Raw genomic sequence first — 17,972 nt, forward strand, 5'->3', positions numbered from 1 at the left:
CCCCTAAGTTCCAACACTCACTATAGCTCTCAGTAACCAGGAGCTCTGTACTTTACAAACCCCTGCAAAAATTGCACATGGATGTGCACTCTACATTTTAGCTCTTTAATCACTTGACCATCCTACTTTTATAACAGTACTGGATTTCCCTTTATGAAGGGCTTCTGGTATGGTGGATTACTGATTTCCTTGCATATAAACAATCACAGACAATACATACAGCCTGAATAAATTAAAAGGTGTGAAATTATTGCTACTTAAGAGCCCATGAGGAGTTTCAGTGACCTGATAACACATTCACATGAAATGAGCAAGATTCTGGTATCCAAGACAAGCTGAACATGATGTCAGCCACGTAAAACACTAAGTAAAAATGCATTTGGGTAAGGAAGCCACCCCATTTCTGCCTCTTTCTCTGACTCCTAGGTGTCCTATGTGAAGGCCATTGACATCTGGATGGCTGTGTGCTTGCTGTTTGTGTTCTCTGCCCTTCTGGAATATGCTGCTGTCAACTTCGTGTCTCGGCAGCACAAAGAGCTGCTCAGGTTCAGGAGGAAGAGGAGGCATCATAAGGTAATACATAAAGCATGAAGGACACAGCTGAAATCTGACTCCATGATCAACTGAACCAAGTCACTAGCCCCCTGGTCAGATGTTAAGGAGGCTCACACACCAAAAAACCAGGGCTGCTCAAGGAATGGGGTCTGTTCCAACCTCCTGACCCCAGGAGTTCAGCAAGCTGGGTTTTGTTAGCCAGCCAAAAGGGTTGCTCTCAACAGGACAATTTTCACACAGCAAAGTTCTGGTGTGAGTTCTCCTTCCCAGAAGCTGCAGCCAGGGCTGGGGGAGGCAGGCAGAGAGGGGTGAGGGGTGTCTATCAGAGAGCAGCACCCCCAAAATGACAGCCTACAGTAGCCCAGAGGTAAGTGACACTTCTTTTGTCTCTGCCATCTCTGTGTTCAAAAGCATCTGCTTCTCAGACTGCAAATTCCTCCTGGAAGGAAAGAGCTTTATTCTGAGCCTTACCCTTCTCCATGCTTACCTGCCATGGCTGATCCCAATCCCAATCCCGATCCCAATCCCAATCCCAATCCGAGCATGCACGCAGCTCCAACAGCTCCCCAGCCTGGGCTCTAACAGCTTTTAGGCTGAGGTGCCACAGCAAAGATTTCACCTCACAGAACACACTAGAAAGAACAAAAAGGTGTCTGTGATCACAAGGCCAAAGGCAGTGAAGAATTGTCCCTAATTAACTGGTAGACTCAGGAAAGGAGTTAGGAAATTTTCAGCACCAGGCCAGAGAGGCTGCCCTCGGGAGAGCATTAAAAACCAGCACATTTGCTAGGAGAGAAAAAGGCAATTTTGCTGATTAAAGTCCCAAGCAAGCCGCAGGTGACCACCAAGGTCTGCTTTAAAATTCCTCATAGGTATTTGCCAACTTTCAATGATCCATCCCATCCAGAAACCTACCCCCATTCCATCATTTCACTGTCCCAGCCATTAAAAGTCTTTCCCAGGGTCTAACCTGTCCTGCAGCACTTCACAGTGTATGCTTGCAGAACTGCTCCCACCCCAGGAGGAAGTGGGGGCTGAGGAGCAGGAATCTTTGTATTTTTCTAGATTTCTCTCTCTCTGCTTTAGTCATCCTATCTGCAAAACAGGAGATAATTGTTCACTTGTGCTCAACTCAGCCAGGACCAGGGATGAAAAGCATTGAACAAATGCAAGGGGAAAAAAGTAACAGATGAGACCCTCAGCACCCACTGGTTTTTCCTGACAAGAGCATGGCTCTGCCATCCCAAAATCAACACAGCTTTGGTTCACAAGATGCAGCTGCTGAATGGAGGCAGAGCCACACCCACCCCCATGGGCGCCTCCACAGTGCATTTATCTCTAATTCAGACATCCTGTCTCTGGATCTGCGCTGTATGCAGATCAGTCTGTTGATAAAACAGTAAAAAGGGGGAAAAAAAGCCCCCAATACACAGATGAGTTTAAGAGATACTTGCCAGAGCTGTTCCACTGAACACAAGGCTGTTAGCACAGTCCCTGCCCCATCTCACAGCTACTTAATTGGAGCAAAGCATAAACAAAAACACTTGCAAATGCTAAATGGACAAGGTTTGCAGGCTCATCAGAAAACTAAGCTGACTGTTAATATGCAAATGGGCTAATGCAGCTGCCAAAGGCACTAATTGCTCTGTCCTGATGTCCTGACTTGTCTGGGTACCTCTGACTGGTTTAGGCATGACACACCAGGCTAAAAAAAGCGAGATGTTGCAGTGGTATGGAAAAGTCTGGTTAACATGACACCATCATCAGACCCACATGAAGTGTATTTGGAAACACTCCCCAGTGTGGCTGGTGGTGTCTTTGCCTTTCTCCTTTGATATAGCACCTTGAAAATGGCAATATTGTCTTCTCTAACTCCAGTACAGCACTCACCAAAACAAAGGCACAGTGGCCAAAACAAAGTCAGTCAGTGTCCCCTCAGAAATGAGAAGAGAAAATAATCCAGTAAATTAAGGATCGAGTGGATTAGGTAAAACCAGACACGTGCCAGTGTTTGTTTGTGCAATGGGAAAAGAGCAGAGGCAGTTTTACCTGAATCCTGTTTTACAGACATGGTGAGAAGGTCCATAAGCTCTGAGTATTGCAGAAAGCCAGCTCTTGATTTTATTTGGGTAGTTTTGTTTTGCTCTGATATGCCAGTTTCCTCTGTGTCCTGTTCCTCCATCCCATGCAGCTGCCTGTGGGATGAGGGGCCATCCAGAAAAGACACTTTTGAAGCACAGGGGAAGGCACAGTGGGCAGGCAGCTACAAGAGAGGGGGCTGCTAGGTCAGTGTTGGGGGACACTGCATGGATCAGCATCTGTTAATGATTAATTAGTGCCACTGGTCTACAATTAGCCTTGGTGACCTTCAGTCAAAAGACTTCAGATTCTGACTCTGCCTCTGCAACTCACTGTGTGAATTACTTGGGCCAAACTTAATTTTCACTGTCATTACATTCTTGTATTCAATAAAATAGGGCTAAATCATTCTGGGATTCCAGCAGAGCTTTCACCAAAAAAAAAATACCAAAAACAGCAACACCATTTGCCTTTAGATCGGAACACAAATTGTATTTTTTCTCAATAATTGGCATTACCACAAGCAGCCATGTCTTACCATTGACCCACAGAAGGGCACTTCAGCTCCTCCCCTAAAAGTTGGCTCATGGGGATGGCTGTGGGGTGCCATGGGCAGGTGAGTGAGGGCTGGTTGCACGCTGCCTGCAGAGCTCTTTTCCTGGACAGCTCCTGGCTCCTGCACATCCATGTAACTCTGTAGAAGAGCTGCTGCTCTGGCTACGTGAGTTACATGGAGCCCACTCCTTCTGGGCAAGCTGAAACTGCACAGGCAAAGCAAAGAAGGTGCTGATAGGAGGTGGGGGGGGGGTAGGGAGAGGCAGAAGCAAAACAGGGGATGCAATTGGAAAAACGAAAGCAGTGCCACAAACCCTTCAATACGTCAAAGACCTGAGTGGGGTGGAAGTCAGTCCAGTTCTCCACGGGGTGCCTGGATCCCCTGATTTGCATCTGTGCATCACACAGCTGGCACCCCTCTATAAGGCTGTTCTCCCAAGAGCAGGGTTTGCCCCAGGGTGGGAGCATCTCTCCCGTGCAGAGCAGGACGCCGTCAGCGGAGAGCCTTATAGCGAGGGTGCACTGCCTATATCTCATTTTAAGTAGAGTCCCATGCTCAATCTGTTCCAGGAGGACGAAGCTGGCGAAGGCAGGTTCAACTTCACTGCCTATGGCATGGGGCCAGCTTGCCTACAAGCCAAGGATGGCATCTCTGTCAAGGGAGCCAACAACAACAACACGGCCAACCCGGTGCCGGCGCCGTCCCGCTCGCCCGAGGAGATGAGGAAACTCTTCATCCAGAGAGCCAAGAAAATCGACAAGATCTCCCGCATCGGCTTCCCCATGGCCTTCCTCATCTTCAACATTTTCTACTGGATCATCTACAAGATTGTCCGCAGAGAGGATGTGCACAACCAGTGAGGGGAGGGGAGCAGCCGGGAGGGAGCGAGCAATCCTTTATATATGTGCAATAGCAATGCAGCAATGCATGAATTTAAGAATGCGGCAATATCTACTAAAAAAAAAAACACACAAAAAAAAAAAGGGGGGGGCTGGTAGGGGACTTTTAATCATGTGAATTGAGGGTAACTGGCACAGGGAGGAGAAAAGAAGCTCTTGATCTGGGGAGAGCAGGGTGGGAGTTAGTTTTACAGCATAGGAAGATGTGGATTGCTCCAGCAATCCAAGCAGTGTAATATAGTAATATATATTCATGCTTAATTATAATGCAAAAAGAAAACAAAAGAAAAAAAAAGACCAACAAAAAAAAATACTTTTTTTAGCCTATTAACAGCTTAGATTCTCAAGTCACTGGAATGATTCATGATTCCATGAGCAGAATTACTGCAACTACGCTTTATCTGACTTTTGCTATAGAAAGGCCATTCCAGTCAAGCACGTGGGGGGAAAAGCCCTAACAAAATGGGAAAAACCTCAAAAAAATCATTCTGTGCTTCTCTAGGTTTTGCACTTTGAAAACTGGATAGATGGGGAAACTTAAGAAAGAGGCTGTGGATCGCTGTTTATTTTATATATTTACTTTTTTTAGTCACGGGTTTGCCGATCAAACACTTTGTGACTTTTGCATAGAGGAAAGCAAATACATTATCTCTCTCATCCCCACCAGAGAGCATCCAAAGGAAACCCGAGAAGGACATCAGGGCCTTCATCAGAAATCACAGGTACCTTCTGTCCTTTTAAACAACCTGGCAGGACTTGAGCCCCGGGAGGCAGAAATATTCAGAACGCTAGAAATGATGAAGAATTTTTAAAAAAGTTTTTTATTTGTTCGGTTTTTTTTTTTGTTTTTCTTTTCCAAACCCCTTTCTGCCATGTTTGTTTACAATGGGGGGATGGAAGCAATTGTATTTTAAATATAGAGAAAACAGGCATCTTGATGGCCTGTTTGACAGGACCGGGCGTGTGGCAATACTGACAGTGAGGGGGGTGGGGGGCAGGTGTGTATAGAGAGAGCAGCTTTTATTTTCTGACATTTCATAGCAGTTATATTAATAGTGAAGCTGGGCCGAAGGACCCAAAATTCTATTTTTGTATCTATTTTGGTGCTGCATTTACCTTTAACACGGATGGGAAGATGGAGCAGGCTGCTTTGCCCCTCTCTGCCTGGCAGAGACGTGGGGGAGGCTGGCACAGCTTGGTGGGGATAGGGAAAGGGGGGAGGGAGGTGGGAAGGGGTGGGCAGAGGGGTTTCTCTTTGCCCAAGAGGTAGCACAGGTTGGGATTGGTGTTTGGGGTGGGGAGAAATGTGCCAAACGCCTCTAGGGCGTTACTTGAAAGCCTGGCTGGGTCTGTGGGCAAGCCAAGGGCTTGATGTCCCACTTGTCCCTCTGGGCCCCTGGGTGTGAGCTGGCTGCAGCACCCAGGGTGACTGTTGTGTTTGTTTGCACTTTAGGGAGAGAGGTGAGAGAGAGCACGAGGGAAGAGACAATCAGTCTGCACTGAAGCACTTGGGGTCAGGGCTGGGTTAGGCGCCAAAAAAGGCAGAGAGAAGAGTGGTACCCATGGGATCCATCCTCTCTCCTCCCTCTCCTGCTCAGGATGGGAGCAGAGCTGGGCTGGGCTGTGAATCTCCAGGCTCCCTCCTGCAGGGGCTGGAACAGCTCACAGCAAAGTGCCCTGGGGCACTGCCAGCCTGGCCCAGGGCAGCAGCACCAGAGCCTGGGATGGGAGGCTGCATGCTGGGTATCCCAGCCAGCACAGAAAGAAGCAGGTGAGAGGATGAGGGAGCCAGGGACCTGCCAGCTGTCCTGCAGAGGGGTGATGCCAGGAGGAGAAACACCAGAGAAAACACCAGGGTTTGCTGGGGTTGGGTAGAGGGACATCCATCTCCAAGGCTGCCAATTCAGCACCTTTCACCAGCACTAAACACACTTTAGTTTAAGAGAAAAAAAAAACAAAAACAAAAAAAAACAAAAACAAAAACAAAAACAAAACAAAAACAAAAAAAAAATACAGAGAAAGAAACAAAGGACAAGAATAGCGAGAGGGAAAAAGGGAGAAAAAATTATTAAAACCACAGTGGTCACTCTGTGGACTAGAGCAAATATTTTAGCAAAGGCCACACAGTTTTCTGAGTCCCTCTGTACTGCTGAGACAGGGAAAGGTCACAAGGTCACCCGGTCAGTGGGAGCATGACCAGCACAGCTGCCCTTTCCCTCCCCTGGAGCAGCAGAAAACCTGCAGGCTGAGGATTTCTCCTTCCCCTGGCAGAGGGTGCTTTCCCAAGCAGGGAGATCTCAAGCAGAGGTGTTATTTGATGCTGGGACAACATCCCAAGCCTTGGCTGGAGCCCAAGTCTGCTGCTGGCTCTGGGTATTTTTGCTGAATTATTGAACTCCCTGCGTGTGCCAGGGCTGCTGTGCCAGCTGCGGTTTGCGATTGCTTCAAACGCCGTGTCCTTGTCTGAGATGAAAGGCAAACCCAGGGAATTTCCCTCCCTGCCCAGCAGCACAGCAGAGGCTTGGCAGCCCACATACCACAGCTCCTTCCTCATGCAGGTGAATGACCTCAAATTGCAGTCATTTGGGTAAAAACGTCCTGTCTCATGCCTGGACCTTTGCACTTAGGAGTGGGGCAATCTGGCCGTGGTCCACACTCCTTCCATCCCCCCAGGCACCTGGATGGCTCTGCAGGGCACAGCAGGGCTGCAGGTTTCCTTCCTAAAGGAGCTGCCTGTAGGTCAACAAATCCCATGCACCATCTTCCTAGCTGAGTTTTGGCCCTACACCAAACCCAAACACCAAGGGCAGGAGCAGAGCAGGGAGGAGAGAGACATTCCTGGCTCATTTCATTCTGCTCCAGCTGTTAAAGAATCCCATGTTCATCCTAGACCTTCTAGGTGCAGATGAAGTTATGTCACAGCTACTGCTTCACTAGAGCTCCAGTGCCACTTCTTGGCACAGAATAAAACTGGCATGCAGGGACTAAAAATCAGAAAGGTGCTGTTTCCTGCCCATACAGAAGCACTTCAGCTGCCAGAGGAGCCCGTGGAAGTTTAGGGACTGAAAAAAGATCCACACTCTTATCAGCCTGCCTTGGCTTCCAGTTCAGCTTTGCCAAGCTCTGGGTACATCTGATGCCCACCATAAGCAGTGTTATTTTCTCTTCCTTAAGCAGCCAGTTTCCATTTGGGCCATTTTGCAGCCCTGGAGCTGCCTGACAGTGAGCAGTGACATCCCAACAGGAAACACAGGAATCTTGGTGAAGGTGTGACAGTGCTGAGATAAGTGTTCCAGGCATGTCCTGCCAGAGAGTTTCACGACCTAGACAAGACTTTAGACTGTCCTAGGAGCCCCTGGCAGGTCTGGGTAGTTTCCAAAGTCAAAGGTTTTTCTCCATCTGTACCAGGTTGTGTTTAGTCATGTATTGCAAAAGAACTTGTTTTGATAGCTTATCTCATCTTTAAAGTAGGCTGCTTTAATGGTGCCAGGAATTATATTTATTAGTAAGAATGCACAGGGTTTGATATTGGAGGATAACTTCTAGGCACATTGGTGGAATTTAACTCCATAATTGTTCTCTCTTCTTAAGAATGAATCTCAGAAGCAAAACCCCTGAATAAAACAGCAGTTGTCTGGCAGTAAAGAGAGAAAATTGAGTCCTAATTCACTAGGCTTCTTTGGAAAAAGAGAGCTTTATCCCAAATATTATTTCCAGATGTTGCTGGAGACATAATGCTCTGTGAGCAGGAATTCTTTTTCCTTACACATAAATATAATTGTCCAGAATTGAAAACCACCAGCTTACTATATTTTGATCGGGTAGAAGAGTTTCTCCCATTTAATACCTGATCCATCTGGGATCCCAGAGCCATGGAAATCAGAGAGGTGCTGAAGAGGGTCCAGGAGAGAGCAGTGAGCATGTGGGCTGCTGCAAACTGCAGAGCTCAGCCTTGGCCAAGCACCAGCTGCCTGGGAGCACTCAGGTCACTCCCTCTGGGGCTCTGGTGGTGCTCTAATTCTCCTGTCCTAGAAGACTTTGCTTGTCAGGGCTGGGAGACTTTGCTCCTAAAATCACCAAACAATTTCAAACTCTTAATATTCTCACATCCTCCAAACAGGAACTTTTCTCACTTTTCTGGAAACTTTTTATTATTCTTTTGAAGATCTTTCATTTTAAAGCAAAGTCAAGACAATTCAAATTAAACTGTTGGCTGCCCTTTATCTTGACTGTGATTTAAAGACTTTGCTTCATTTCCCAGCACTGGTAGAAAAAAGGTTAGAAGCATTCACAGTGTATATTTATGAAAAGAAATGCACATATGAAAGGAAAAAAGCTGTTCTCAGTGGTGCCATATTTTTCACACATTGTATACAATCATATTTTTGTACTGTACTACCATTACTTAATAAAGCATAGTTCCTATCCCTGTGCCAAAGACAGACAATCTCTTTCAATATCCTATTCCATATTCCAAAACCTTGATAGTGGCAACAGTGGACAGCACCATGTGCAGCACAAACCTCATTCCTGCTACAGCATCCCAGAGTAAAGGAATTATCTAATCTACTCCCAGTTTGGAAGCCCCACACATTCCTGTCTTCTCCTCAGGAGGAGGTGGATGGGAGGGGTGTCATGTGCTGCTCCTGGATCAATAGTTTTCCATGATTTGCATAGAGACTGTGTACTAGTTAAGGAGAAAATTGTGATACTTGATTGTTCTTCAGGATGCTAGGATGAGCACCAAAGCAGAAGTTAATAGTCATTAATTTTAGCATCTTAAATTACTTCAGATTCTTTAAGTCTACCCATTTTCTTCTCTTCCTCCTTAACAATTATTTCTTAAGGGCAGTTGCACATCTCTTGCTCAAATGAACCTACAGAAGACTCTCACTTCATTCAAGTCTAATGCACATTTCTGTGTTCATCTTCCTATTTTCATTCCTGTGGGGTTCATTTCTCAGCACTGCAAACTTTGAAGGGCCTGGGATCAGTGTCTTGGGAAATACAGGGCAAAATACAGCACTGAAATTATTCCCCAAGGCAGGCACGGTGACAGCTCCCAGAGAAGTGCTCTCATGGTCATCCAGGCATGGAGAGGACTCCTGGGGAATGCCAAGGTGGCCACTAAGGGCTTTTTTGACTGTGCTCTGTGAGAGAAAGTAGCATCAGTTAGAGAGAATTCAGTCTCTGGCTGTTACTCCTGTAGTGGTCTCTGTTTTACATTGATCCAGCTCTACAGCAGCTGTTGATAGGAAATCAGGTCCTTGCATTCTCAGTCTCCTACTGTGGTGTGGAGCAGAGAGCCCCACAAGAAATCAGCTGCTGTGAGCCAGGCAGGGTGGAAGGAGCTGTTGCACTTTGAGCACAACATCCACTTGGAGCTGCTCCAGGTGTTTGCAGTGGGTGAGACGTTCTCTGAGAGCTCTGGGATGAGCAGCCCTGGGGTGATGCCCCCAGGTGATTCCAGGCTGCAGGGGCACTGAAGGACACAGCCCAGGTTAGAGGTGCCAGAGGCAGCGTGGCAGGGGGAAGCACAGCCTGAGCCAGGTGAGGAATCCCAACCTGAGAGCCCCAAGCCCAGGAACAGTGACTGTGCTGTTTGCAGCCTTTCTGGTTCAGCTCTTCCCTCACCCCATCATGTTGTCCCAGCATCACTCTGGCTACTGCTGTGACATTGGAAAGGACACAAATCACAGGAGGAAACAAGAAGAGGGATGATTTCAGCTGCCAGCAGAGGAAATTACTGGTTAAATTGTCAAATGAGGATCCTGGCAAAGAGTGGCAGAGACGGGGAAGGAAAAGCACTAGGACAGGTTTAGTTTGCCACATCACTCCTGCCATCCAAGGCCAACAGTGCCAAGCATGGTGCAAGGCAGCAGGAATTATATGATTGTATTAAAATAAGACCATCAAGTCTGGCAAACCCAAGCTGCAGTGCTTGTGCACTTCAATGCCAGGTTTCTGAGCAGAAACAATGAGGGATTCTTATGTTTACGATATTCCTGGGTCTATTACAAACAGTGCTGAAGCCCATCCTGGGACAGGACTGGGTGCCAGCAGTGCTGGAGCTGGGTCAGCCATGGCTTGACCCAGACCATGCACCGGGAGAGGAAACAGATGGAACAGATTCAGCACAAGCTGATGTTGCCACTCTGAGGAAAGGCAGGGGCTTGCTGTGATCCCTGCAGCCCTCAGAGCATCACTGCCCCAAAAAGCACAAGGGAGAGGGAGCAGCAGCTCCCAGCCAGGAGAGGGGATACAAACCCTGTGCCAGACTGAGGGTCAAGTATGTCAGCACTTCCAGTACAAAATCATCCGTGTTTTCCTGGGCAGAGGATGACACCAGCATAAATAAGCCCATCAGCACAGCTTGAATTTAGCTTTTATTTGCAGATTTGCCACCTGAATTGCGTAAGTAGCTTAAGTCAAACAAGGACACCCTCCTTACCTATCCAGGAAACTGGGGCATGAGGTATCATCAGTAACCACATGCCCAGGCTGTGAGCATGTCACTGCTGTGGCAGATGAGTCAAGTTTGGCACAAGCAGAGGCAGGTAGAGCTGCCAGGTCTGAGGGACCCAGAGCTCACAGGTAGTTTTTGCTGCTAAGGCTCTTGGGAAGCTGGGCCCAGGACTGTTAGCACCGTAGCAAGCCAAATCCCCTTCCCCAGAGGGTCTGTGGGAGGACACCTGCCTTGTCCAGGCACTCTGAGACACTGCAGCACTGCTGGGTTACCTGTATGACAAAAACCTGTGTTGGGCCTTAGGCTGCAAACCAGCTGAGCCAGATGGCCTGGGTTAAACACACCACAGAATTTGGGCACTCAATTACAGCTCCAGGTTCCAGCCTGAGCCACCCTTGCAGTGATGACACCATCACAGCCACAATTACAGTGGGGACATGGTAACTGCTTAGAGCAGCACTGCCCTGTCAGAGCCCTGCAGACATCAGCAGGACACAACCTACAATGATAACAGAATTGGGGCCTGGCTCCAGTGTTTCCTGCTTGACACCTGACCCCAAACACTGACCTTACTGAAAAAAACTATGCAATATAGAAGACTGTGCCACGGGTGGTGCCTTAGCCACCTCTCCTGGGTATGCACTCACATTTTCAGAGGTATCCTCACCACAGTTGTGCTGGAGTGAAGAACCAATGAGTTCCTGAGGAGCAGAGGCAGCTCTGAAACTTGTGATGTGCCACAACTCTGTTGTGACCACAGCGTCTCAGCCAGGTCTGCTCTGCTGAGGCTGCACTGTTAGAAATAGAAGAGTCCTAAGAGTTCAGCTCCCCAGCCAAGAGTAGAATGAAGACAGGGATCCAAAAAGAGAAAGGAAGAGCAGATCAAGGATCATGTGAGGCAGAGGAACCTGTAGTACTTGCTCCTGGCTGTAGTTAAGTGCAGTCACTGCAATCAGTATGGTATTCCTGGGAGTCAAGGCTTTAAATACTGTTGCTTATTCCTTGAGGGGCTGGAAGGAGAATTCAGGAGGCTGGACTTGTCCCATGGAGGAAGAGACACAGGACAGCATGGGCAGTGTCACCTCTTAAAACAGGGCTCAAGAAAACAGCAAGGAAAGGAATGGATGGGGGCAGCCTCTGTTATGTAAGATGGGTGCATTGTAAGATTGGGAATGCATCTTGCTGCATGCCAAGGTGTGGGACACAGGTTCATCCTCCACAGGCAGGAGTGTAACTATCCTGGCAAGTCCTTGGTCAGATGCATGCCTCCACTTGCCGTCAATCCCACTTTTGATCAGGATAACTGGAATAATTTTTAAAAAACCAAAAACAAACAACTAATGAGTTAGGCTATGGTTACATCCTCTCCTTACCATTTTAAGTGACTGTGGCCAGTCCCCGTGGTCACTGCAGTAGAGCTCAGCTGTACAAGAGATGCTCAGCTAGAGGCTGACCCAACAAAGTCAGCACAAGCAAGCAGAAGTTCCTTTGCCTTGTGCTTATCTAGGCCAGAGAAACAACTGAACCAGGGCTTTGAAATGCTCTGCTCTGCCTACACTGAATTTATACTTTCCTTTCTATTCCAATCTTCTCACATCTGCTACAATTTTGTGCAAAACACTGTCATTCTTCCAATTCCAGGGTTAGATCAGAAGAGAAAATAAGCTCAGAAACAGCATGGGCCAAGCAGACAAATCCCCAGGTTAACCTGCTCAGAGTGGAGAACTGGAAAAACAGCACCTCCACACCCAGACTGATGTCCCACCCTACGCCATTCACAGCCCTCCAGCCCTGACCAGTGCCAGTTGACAGGGCATTTAAAAGACACACATTTCAGAACCATAATTGATACATCCATCCTTAAATCGGGTCACCACAGCAGGTTAATCTAGGGATCTGTCAGCTTTGGGAGCACTGGAATTGTAACTTTTGGGAAACAAACATTAAGATCCAAGCAGTGATGTCAGGTGAGAATTGGAGAGGCAGGTAAGCAGTTAACCTTCCCCTCTCTGGGAAGAGTGACCTGCTGTGCTTGAACTCTGCCTCTGAGCTCCTCCTCACTGTACAACCAGCCTGGTGCTCCCTGTGACCAGGGCAGGGGTCAGGGGACACCGGCAGCTCCAGGGGTGCACGAGGCACAAAGGCCAAGGGACTTACCTCACCACATGCATGGGGAATGAATGATCCTGAAAAATGCACCACCTGGAGCATCTCAAGCCTACTGTGAAATGGAATTCCTACACAAAAAGAGAAGTTAGTGTGGTTCCCAAGTCTGGTCATGGCATAATGACAGCACTAATCATGGCCAGAGCTCACCTCTTCTTTCATGGACTTATCGAGCTGCAGCAAAGGTTTGACTGTTTCAAAAGAACTTAAATAGGAGGTAACTGTGCTAAAAGCCATTCACACTTGTGTGTGTGTGTGAGATACAGCAAAACTTCAGTGGATTAAGAGCCTGACAGATGTAAAGACAAAGCAACACACAGAGGATTTCACCCAAAAATGGCCTGACGTGCAAAGGTCACTGCATTTCATCGCAGTTTGCCATCCTGCAGCTTTGGTGACACCAGTCTGGAAGCAGCCTTGGAACCCTGAAGATGCACAAGCCTGTCCCAAGCAGTTGTTTGTCACCACCCACCTGAGATCAATCATAACCATGAGAAGGCTAAACACCGTGGACAGTGACATTTTATGTACTGTGTTGTCTCTCACCTTCTACCACAGTGTACAGCATATCATGCTTGTTATATTACAAATAAGGAGTAATGAAAATTTACACTTAAGTGACATAAAAAAAAGCGGGGGGGAGGACCCAGAAATTTCTCCCATCCATTTATAAACGCACACCCATTTACATTGTTTTGTAAATGAATTTAGAACAAAAATAAAAATACTAAGACATTTCCCTTCAGGACAACCATTGCACATTTGGTTTTGCTTTGGAGGGGAGATACTCAGCAGGAATGGTTTCCAAGTGAAAATATGCAAAACAAATAGAAATGAGAACAGTTTAGCACCTAGACAGCGTTTTCCTTGTGTCCTTGATAAACATTATCTCAGTTTTCCTCAGCATTTACTTCACTACTCAAACCCTCAAAATCTGCTATCTAGGAAGAATACCTCACAAAAAGTTCTGAAAAAAAGCCTATAAGCAGCAGCATTGTGCTGCCCCATTTTCTGTATCTCTCCCATCTGCAAGCCATTTGTATGAAGAAAATCTTTGTTTCCAAAGCTTGGCTTACTAAAGCTCATTTGTTCCCAAACACAACAGAGCCTTGATGCTGTTTACAGCAGGGCAGCTGAGGGCTGGGCTGGTTCAACAGCAGCGGTGGGAGATGTTACAGGGTGTCCCATCCCTTGCCAGCACTCCCTGTTCCCCGGGAGGGCAATGCCTGCCACCCTCCATTTAGGCAGGAATGTGAGGTTTGCCAACACAGACCCTCTTAGCACACACACGTCAACCACAGCCCCTTTATCAGTATTCTTTTGTAAGCACTAAATCCAGATTTGAGCTAATTATGTGGGTTTTCATGTGCTTACTGATTTTTTTTTTTTTTTAAAAGGATGTTTTCCCAAGCTTGCTCATCAACAGGAAAGAGTTGGCAACAAGGTCAGTGTTTTTCTTATTCAATCTTATCAAGATCTCAGAAGTAGTGACATAAAATTGGCCCAGTTTGATCAACTTTTCAGCATAGGAAAAACGAGCAGCTGCTCTTAATAGGACAAAACTCATCTCCTTTTAACTTCACACGAGCATCTTTGAAACAGACAATGAAAGAGCTCCTTATGCAGCTGTTTTCATTTTATTCTTTGCAAAGTGGGTGCTGAAATACCCACATCTCACAGGAGATAGTCAGAAAAATATTCAGAGTAAAAAGCTCTAGAGTTAATGTAAGGAGGAAAGAAGTGAGAAATGCAAGTGCTCTCTGAGTACCTCTACTGGTTCATTTATACAAGTGAAAAAAGAATGGAAAAGTCAGTGCTTTTTAATTTTCATGCTACTCTCCCTTCAAGAACAAAGGAGGCAGGTGAGAAATGCAAAATATAAAGTACAGTTGTGTTTAAAATGTAAGATGTAAAATTCTTCAAAAGGAATAAATCAGCTTAATCATGAAGTACTTACATGTCTTCTCCCTTAAAAAGGAAAGTCCCTGTATTTTCTGTATGAATTTACTATATATACATATGTATAAATCTATACATACACAAAATTGGTATGGCCTTATGCTCCATTTAAGGATATTTTGCTACATTGGTCAAAGTGCAAAGCAATTGCTTCCTTCAAATCAGTATTTTTACATCATGAAGACATAAACCTGTAACTTAAGACAGTTTGCATGACCACACAGCCACAGGGGAAAATTATTTTTCTGGCTTGTAAAAAAGATTTTAAAACAGAAGTTCTATTTCAGCAGTTTGAAGATGGAATGTAAAGTTTCTGCTGTTAAATGTATATAAAATATATTTATTGAATCATACATTCATGCTGATTCCAATAAAAAAAAATTAAAGATTTTTCTGAAATTTCTCTCCATGGATTTTTACTGCTGGAGGTTCCACACAGCAGCTGGAAACACAAAGAAAAATGTATTTCTTGTACTCTTGCAAGCTAGGACATTATTTATACACAGGTTTAAAATTCTTGGGTAGATGGAGTGACCTTGGTGCAAACACCCAAAATGACATTTTAGAATGCAGGGGGACTGCCTCTCACACTGAATCACAAAGATAGTCACAATGAGGTATTTTTCCTTCCACTGTCAGGTGTATTGTCAAGTTTGAAATATCACCAGTGAACAGCAGATCCCTCTTGGCTTGGCAAATGGCATTTTGTGGCAGAAAATAGAAGGGCAGGATCCTGCCCTTCAAATCTATTCTGAAAACATGCCACTACTCTAAAATCTGCCTTTAAGTAATGATGGGGTTTGAAACAATTTTACTGTTTCCTGCCCCATAACCAAAAAATTTATTTATGGACCACCTTGCCCCATTCATCCATATAACATGCAAATAAGGATAAAGATCTTACTGTTGGGAAATTAAATCACCAATGAGGCAATTCCTTCCTCCCACAGCACACACAGCTCAAAACTTCACATAGTGTGTGCTCCTTACCCTGAAAAAAACCCCTTGTAATGGAGCAAAAACAGTTAAGAAACACACTGTTTCAAAAATATGCCCTTCCATGCTGTGCAGAATAAGCAGCTGCAGAGATCAGCTGCAGATCTTCATATCAGCACCCAGAACCACTCTTTTCACTATGGCCAGTGAACTCCCAGGTCCCAAGGACATCTCTGCCATGTGGCACCAGAGGGAAGTTTCTCAGATTCAAGTTAGAGCTCACTGTTACCACTTAGGCTGCTTTCTGCCCCAGGAGTAAATCCTCTCTGCTAAGCTCTGCTTCCAGCAGCAAGCTCACCACTTCTATACTCACCTGTATGTGGATAATGGACACCCAGGAACACCAGAGCTTCAGTCTGAGCAAATTTAAAGAAAAAATAAGAAAATAGGGCCCTGCAGAGCAAGGAAGTGATCCTAGTCTGAATCCTTAAATGCAGAACCTACCTACATCTGTATTCCTAAACACACAATCTCAGTTCAGCTTTGCAAAACCACCCCACACAAATCTGCTGGTACATCCCAGTACTCCAGATGTTCCTCTGTGCACAAAGGGGTAACTAAACCTTTTTAATTGTGCAATGCTCTTGGAAGAAAAGGCAGCAGAGGCAGAGCATGGCTTCCAGTTCTGGTTTGGGTGCTACAAAACACCCCTGCAAGTGAAATGACCTTATTTCCACTTGTCTTCTGCTATAGATCAGCCAGGAGAGGCCAGATCATATCAGTCACACAGGAAACACTCTCTGTACTCTCAGAAGGACTCAAAGTATCATGATCTTGAAGTATATTCCAAATCTCTCCATGTGACTGCTATGGGTGAAAAACTGACAGTTCTAGACAGCTTTTCTTCACTCCCCAACTCCCTGCAGGACACCAAGAGCACTTCAGTACCACCACCTGTCTTGACTGAAGGACTAGAAAGGAGACATTCACAGTCTGATTTATTTCAGACTGTAGCATTTGGTTCCCAGAAAGAGCTGGACTACCTTGGTTACTAGAGGTCAGCCTTCTTGGAGCTCGTGTAGCCCACTGCAGCCAGCTGAGGAAGATCAAATTTTTTCTTCATCACCATCTTCCAAGAATGTATGCAAAGCACTGGAGGCCTTAGACAAGAGATACTGAGGTTTTAACAGTCCAGCAAGGCAGAAACCAGAAGGGCTGGAGGCTACAGAAAGCCCAAACATCAAAACCAATGTGCAACATCTTACAGCAGGTCTCTTCAGAGGACCTTGTTATTAGTGAATCACAGAGCCACCAAAATGCAACCACCAAGTCACTCTACAACATAACTTGCTTTGGAAAAGTATTTCTTTACAAGACATTCCAACAGAATTTTACGTAAATATTTTATTTTGCCTGTCATCTTGGGACAAGAACATGACTTTCTGGGTCAACATATTGAGTATGATTCATATGAGAACAAGCACACACTTCACCCTTTTAAATTCTTTACTGACACTCTTCTTTCAAATCAAACAGCAATGAGCCAGAACTGTCCAGCTCCCACTACAGAAGTGGGGGTTCAAGCTTACGGATGCTTTTGCAGATTTGGTTAAGAGCTATAAAAGCTTCTATTAAAAGCACTTTGATAAGTCTGAAGTGCAACCTGTTACTGCAGTCTTCGGATTTAACATCAAGAACAGTAGAAACCAAACAAAGGGGAAAAAAAACATATCACAAACAACAAGGACAGGGTTCAGTGAAAGATCTCCATTGCATACTTTCAGCTCACAGGCATTCCTGACAGGAAAAATGCAGACAACTTTTGTTTTTTTAAAAAAATACCAGTTACCACCACAAGAGGAAGCAGCAGAATTTCCCCAAATGCTGGCTGTGAGAGCACACCACAGCTCACATTCTCCCCCAGCTCACTAAGGAATCAAATCTCCAGGTACAGATGGTAAGCAGGCCAATCTGAGACACAGTTGTAAGGAGGGTAGGGACAAACAGTGTAACAAATGCAAAGAGAAAAATAAAATCAAAACCAGCACTCTAGCAACATTTAGTACAACCAACCAGTAAGTCTGGCAGCAAAAAGGCAAAACATGACTGTTGGGGACAGGTAATACCAAGGGCAGCTCTGCACCAGAGCTTACAGCAAGCACAGGTCAAGAGATGACACACTGCATATGCACAGTCATTATAGGTCATAAACCAAGACACATGGAAACAGTGACACCTGACACAATTAGCAAACTTCCTATGCAGCTCTATCATGCTACCAAGAGACCTGGAGGTCTGGTGTACACACAAATCCACCATTTTTATCCAGATGTTTAACATCAGGCATTACAAAAAT

The 17,972-nt window shown here is 45.8% G+C and overlaps 1 protein-coding gene across 2 annotated transcripts in view; it reads left to right on the plus strand.

Moving 5' to 3' along the window:
• The window catches only part of GLRA1 (glycine receptor alpha 1), a 39,289-nt gene extending 33,255 nt beyond the window's left edge, over positions 1-6,034 (plus strand). The window contains exons 8-9 of one of the 2 annotated variants that reach the window (XM_056502326.1): positions 427-573; positions 3,760-6,034. In XM_056502326.1, coding sequence (XP_056358301.1) covers positions 427-573; positions 3,760-4,050 — 438 coding nt within the window. In that variant the 3' untranslated portion in view covers positions 4,051-6,034. Of the gene's footprint in view, positions 1-426; positions 574-3,735 lie in introns of both variants that reach the window. The other variant, XM_056502325.1, reaches the window with a different exon arrangement.
• The last annotated feature ends 11,938 nt before the right edge of the window (positions 6,035-17,972 follow it).

Source organism: Oenanthe melanoleuca, chromosome 13 (genome assembly GCF_029582105.1).
Source record: "Oenanthe melanoleuca isolate GR-GAL-2019-014 chromosome 13, OMel1.0, whole genome shotgun sequence".
Taxonomy (NCBI): domain Eukaryota; kingdom Metazoa; phylum Chordata; class Aves; order Passeriformes; family Muscicapidae; genus Oenanthe; species Oenanthe melanoleuca.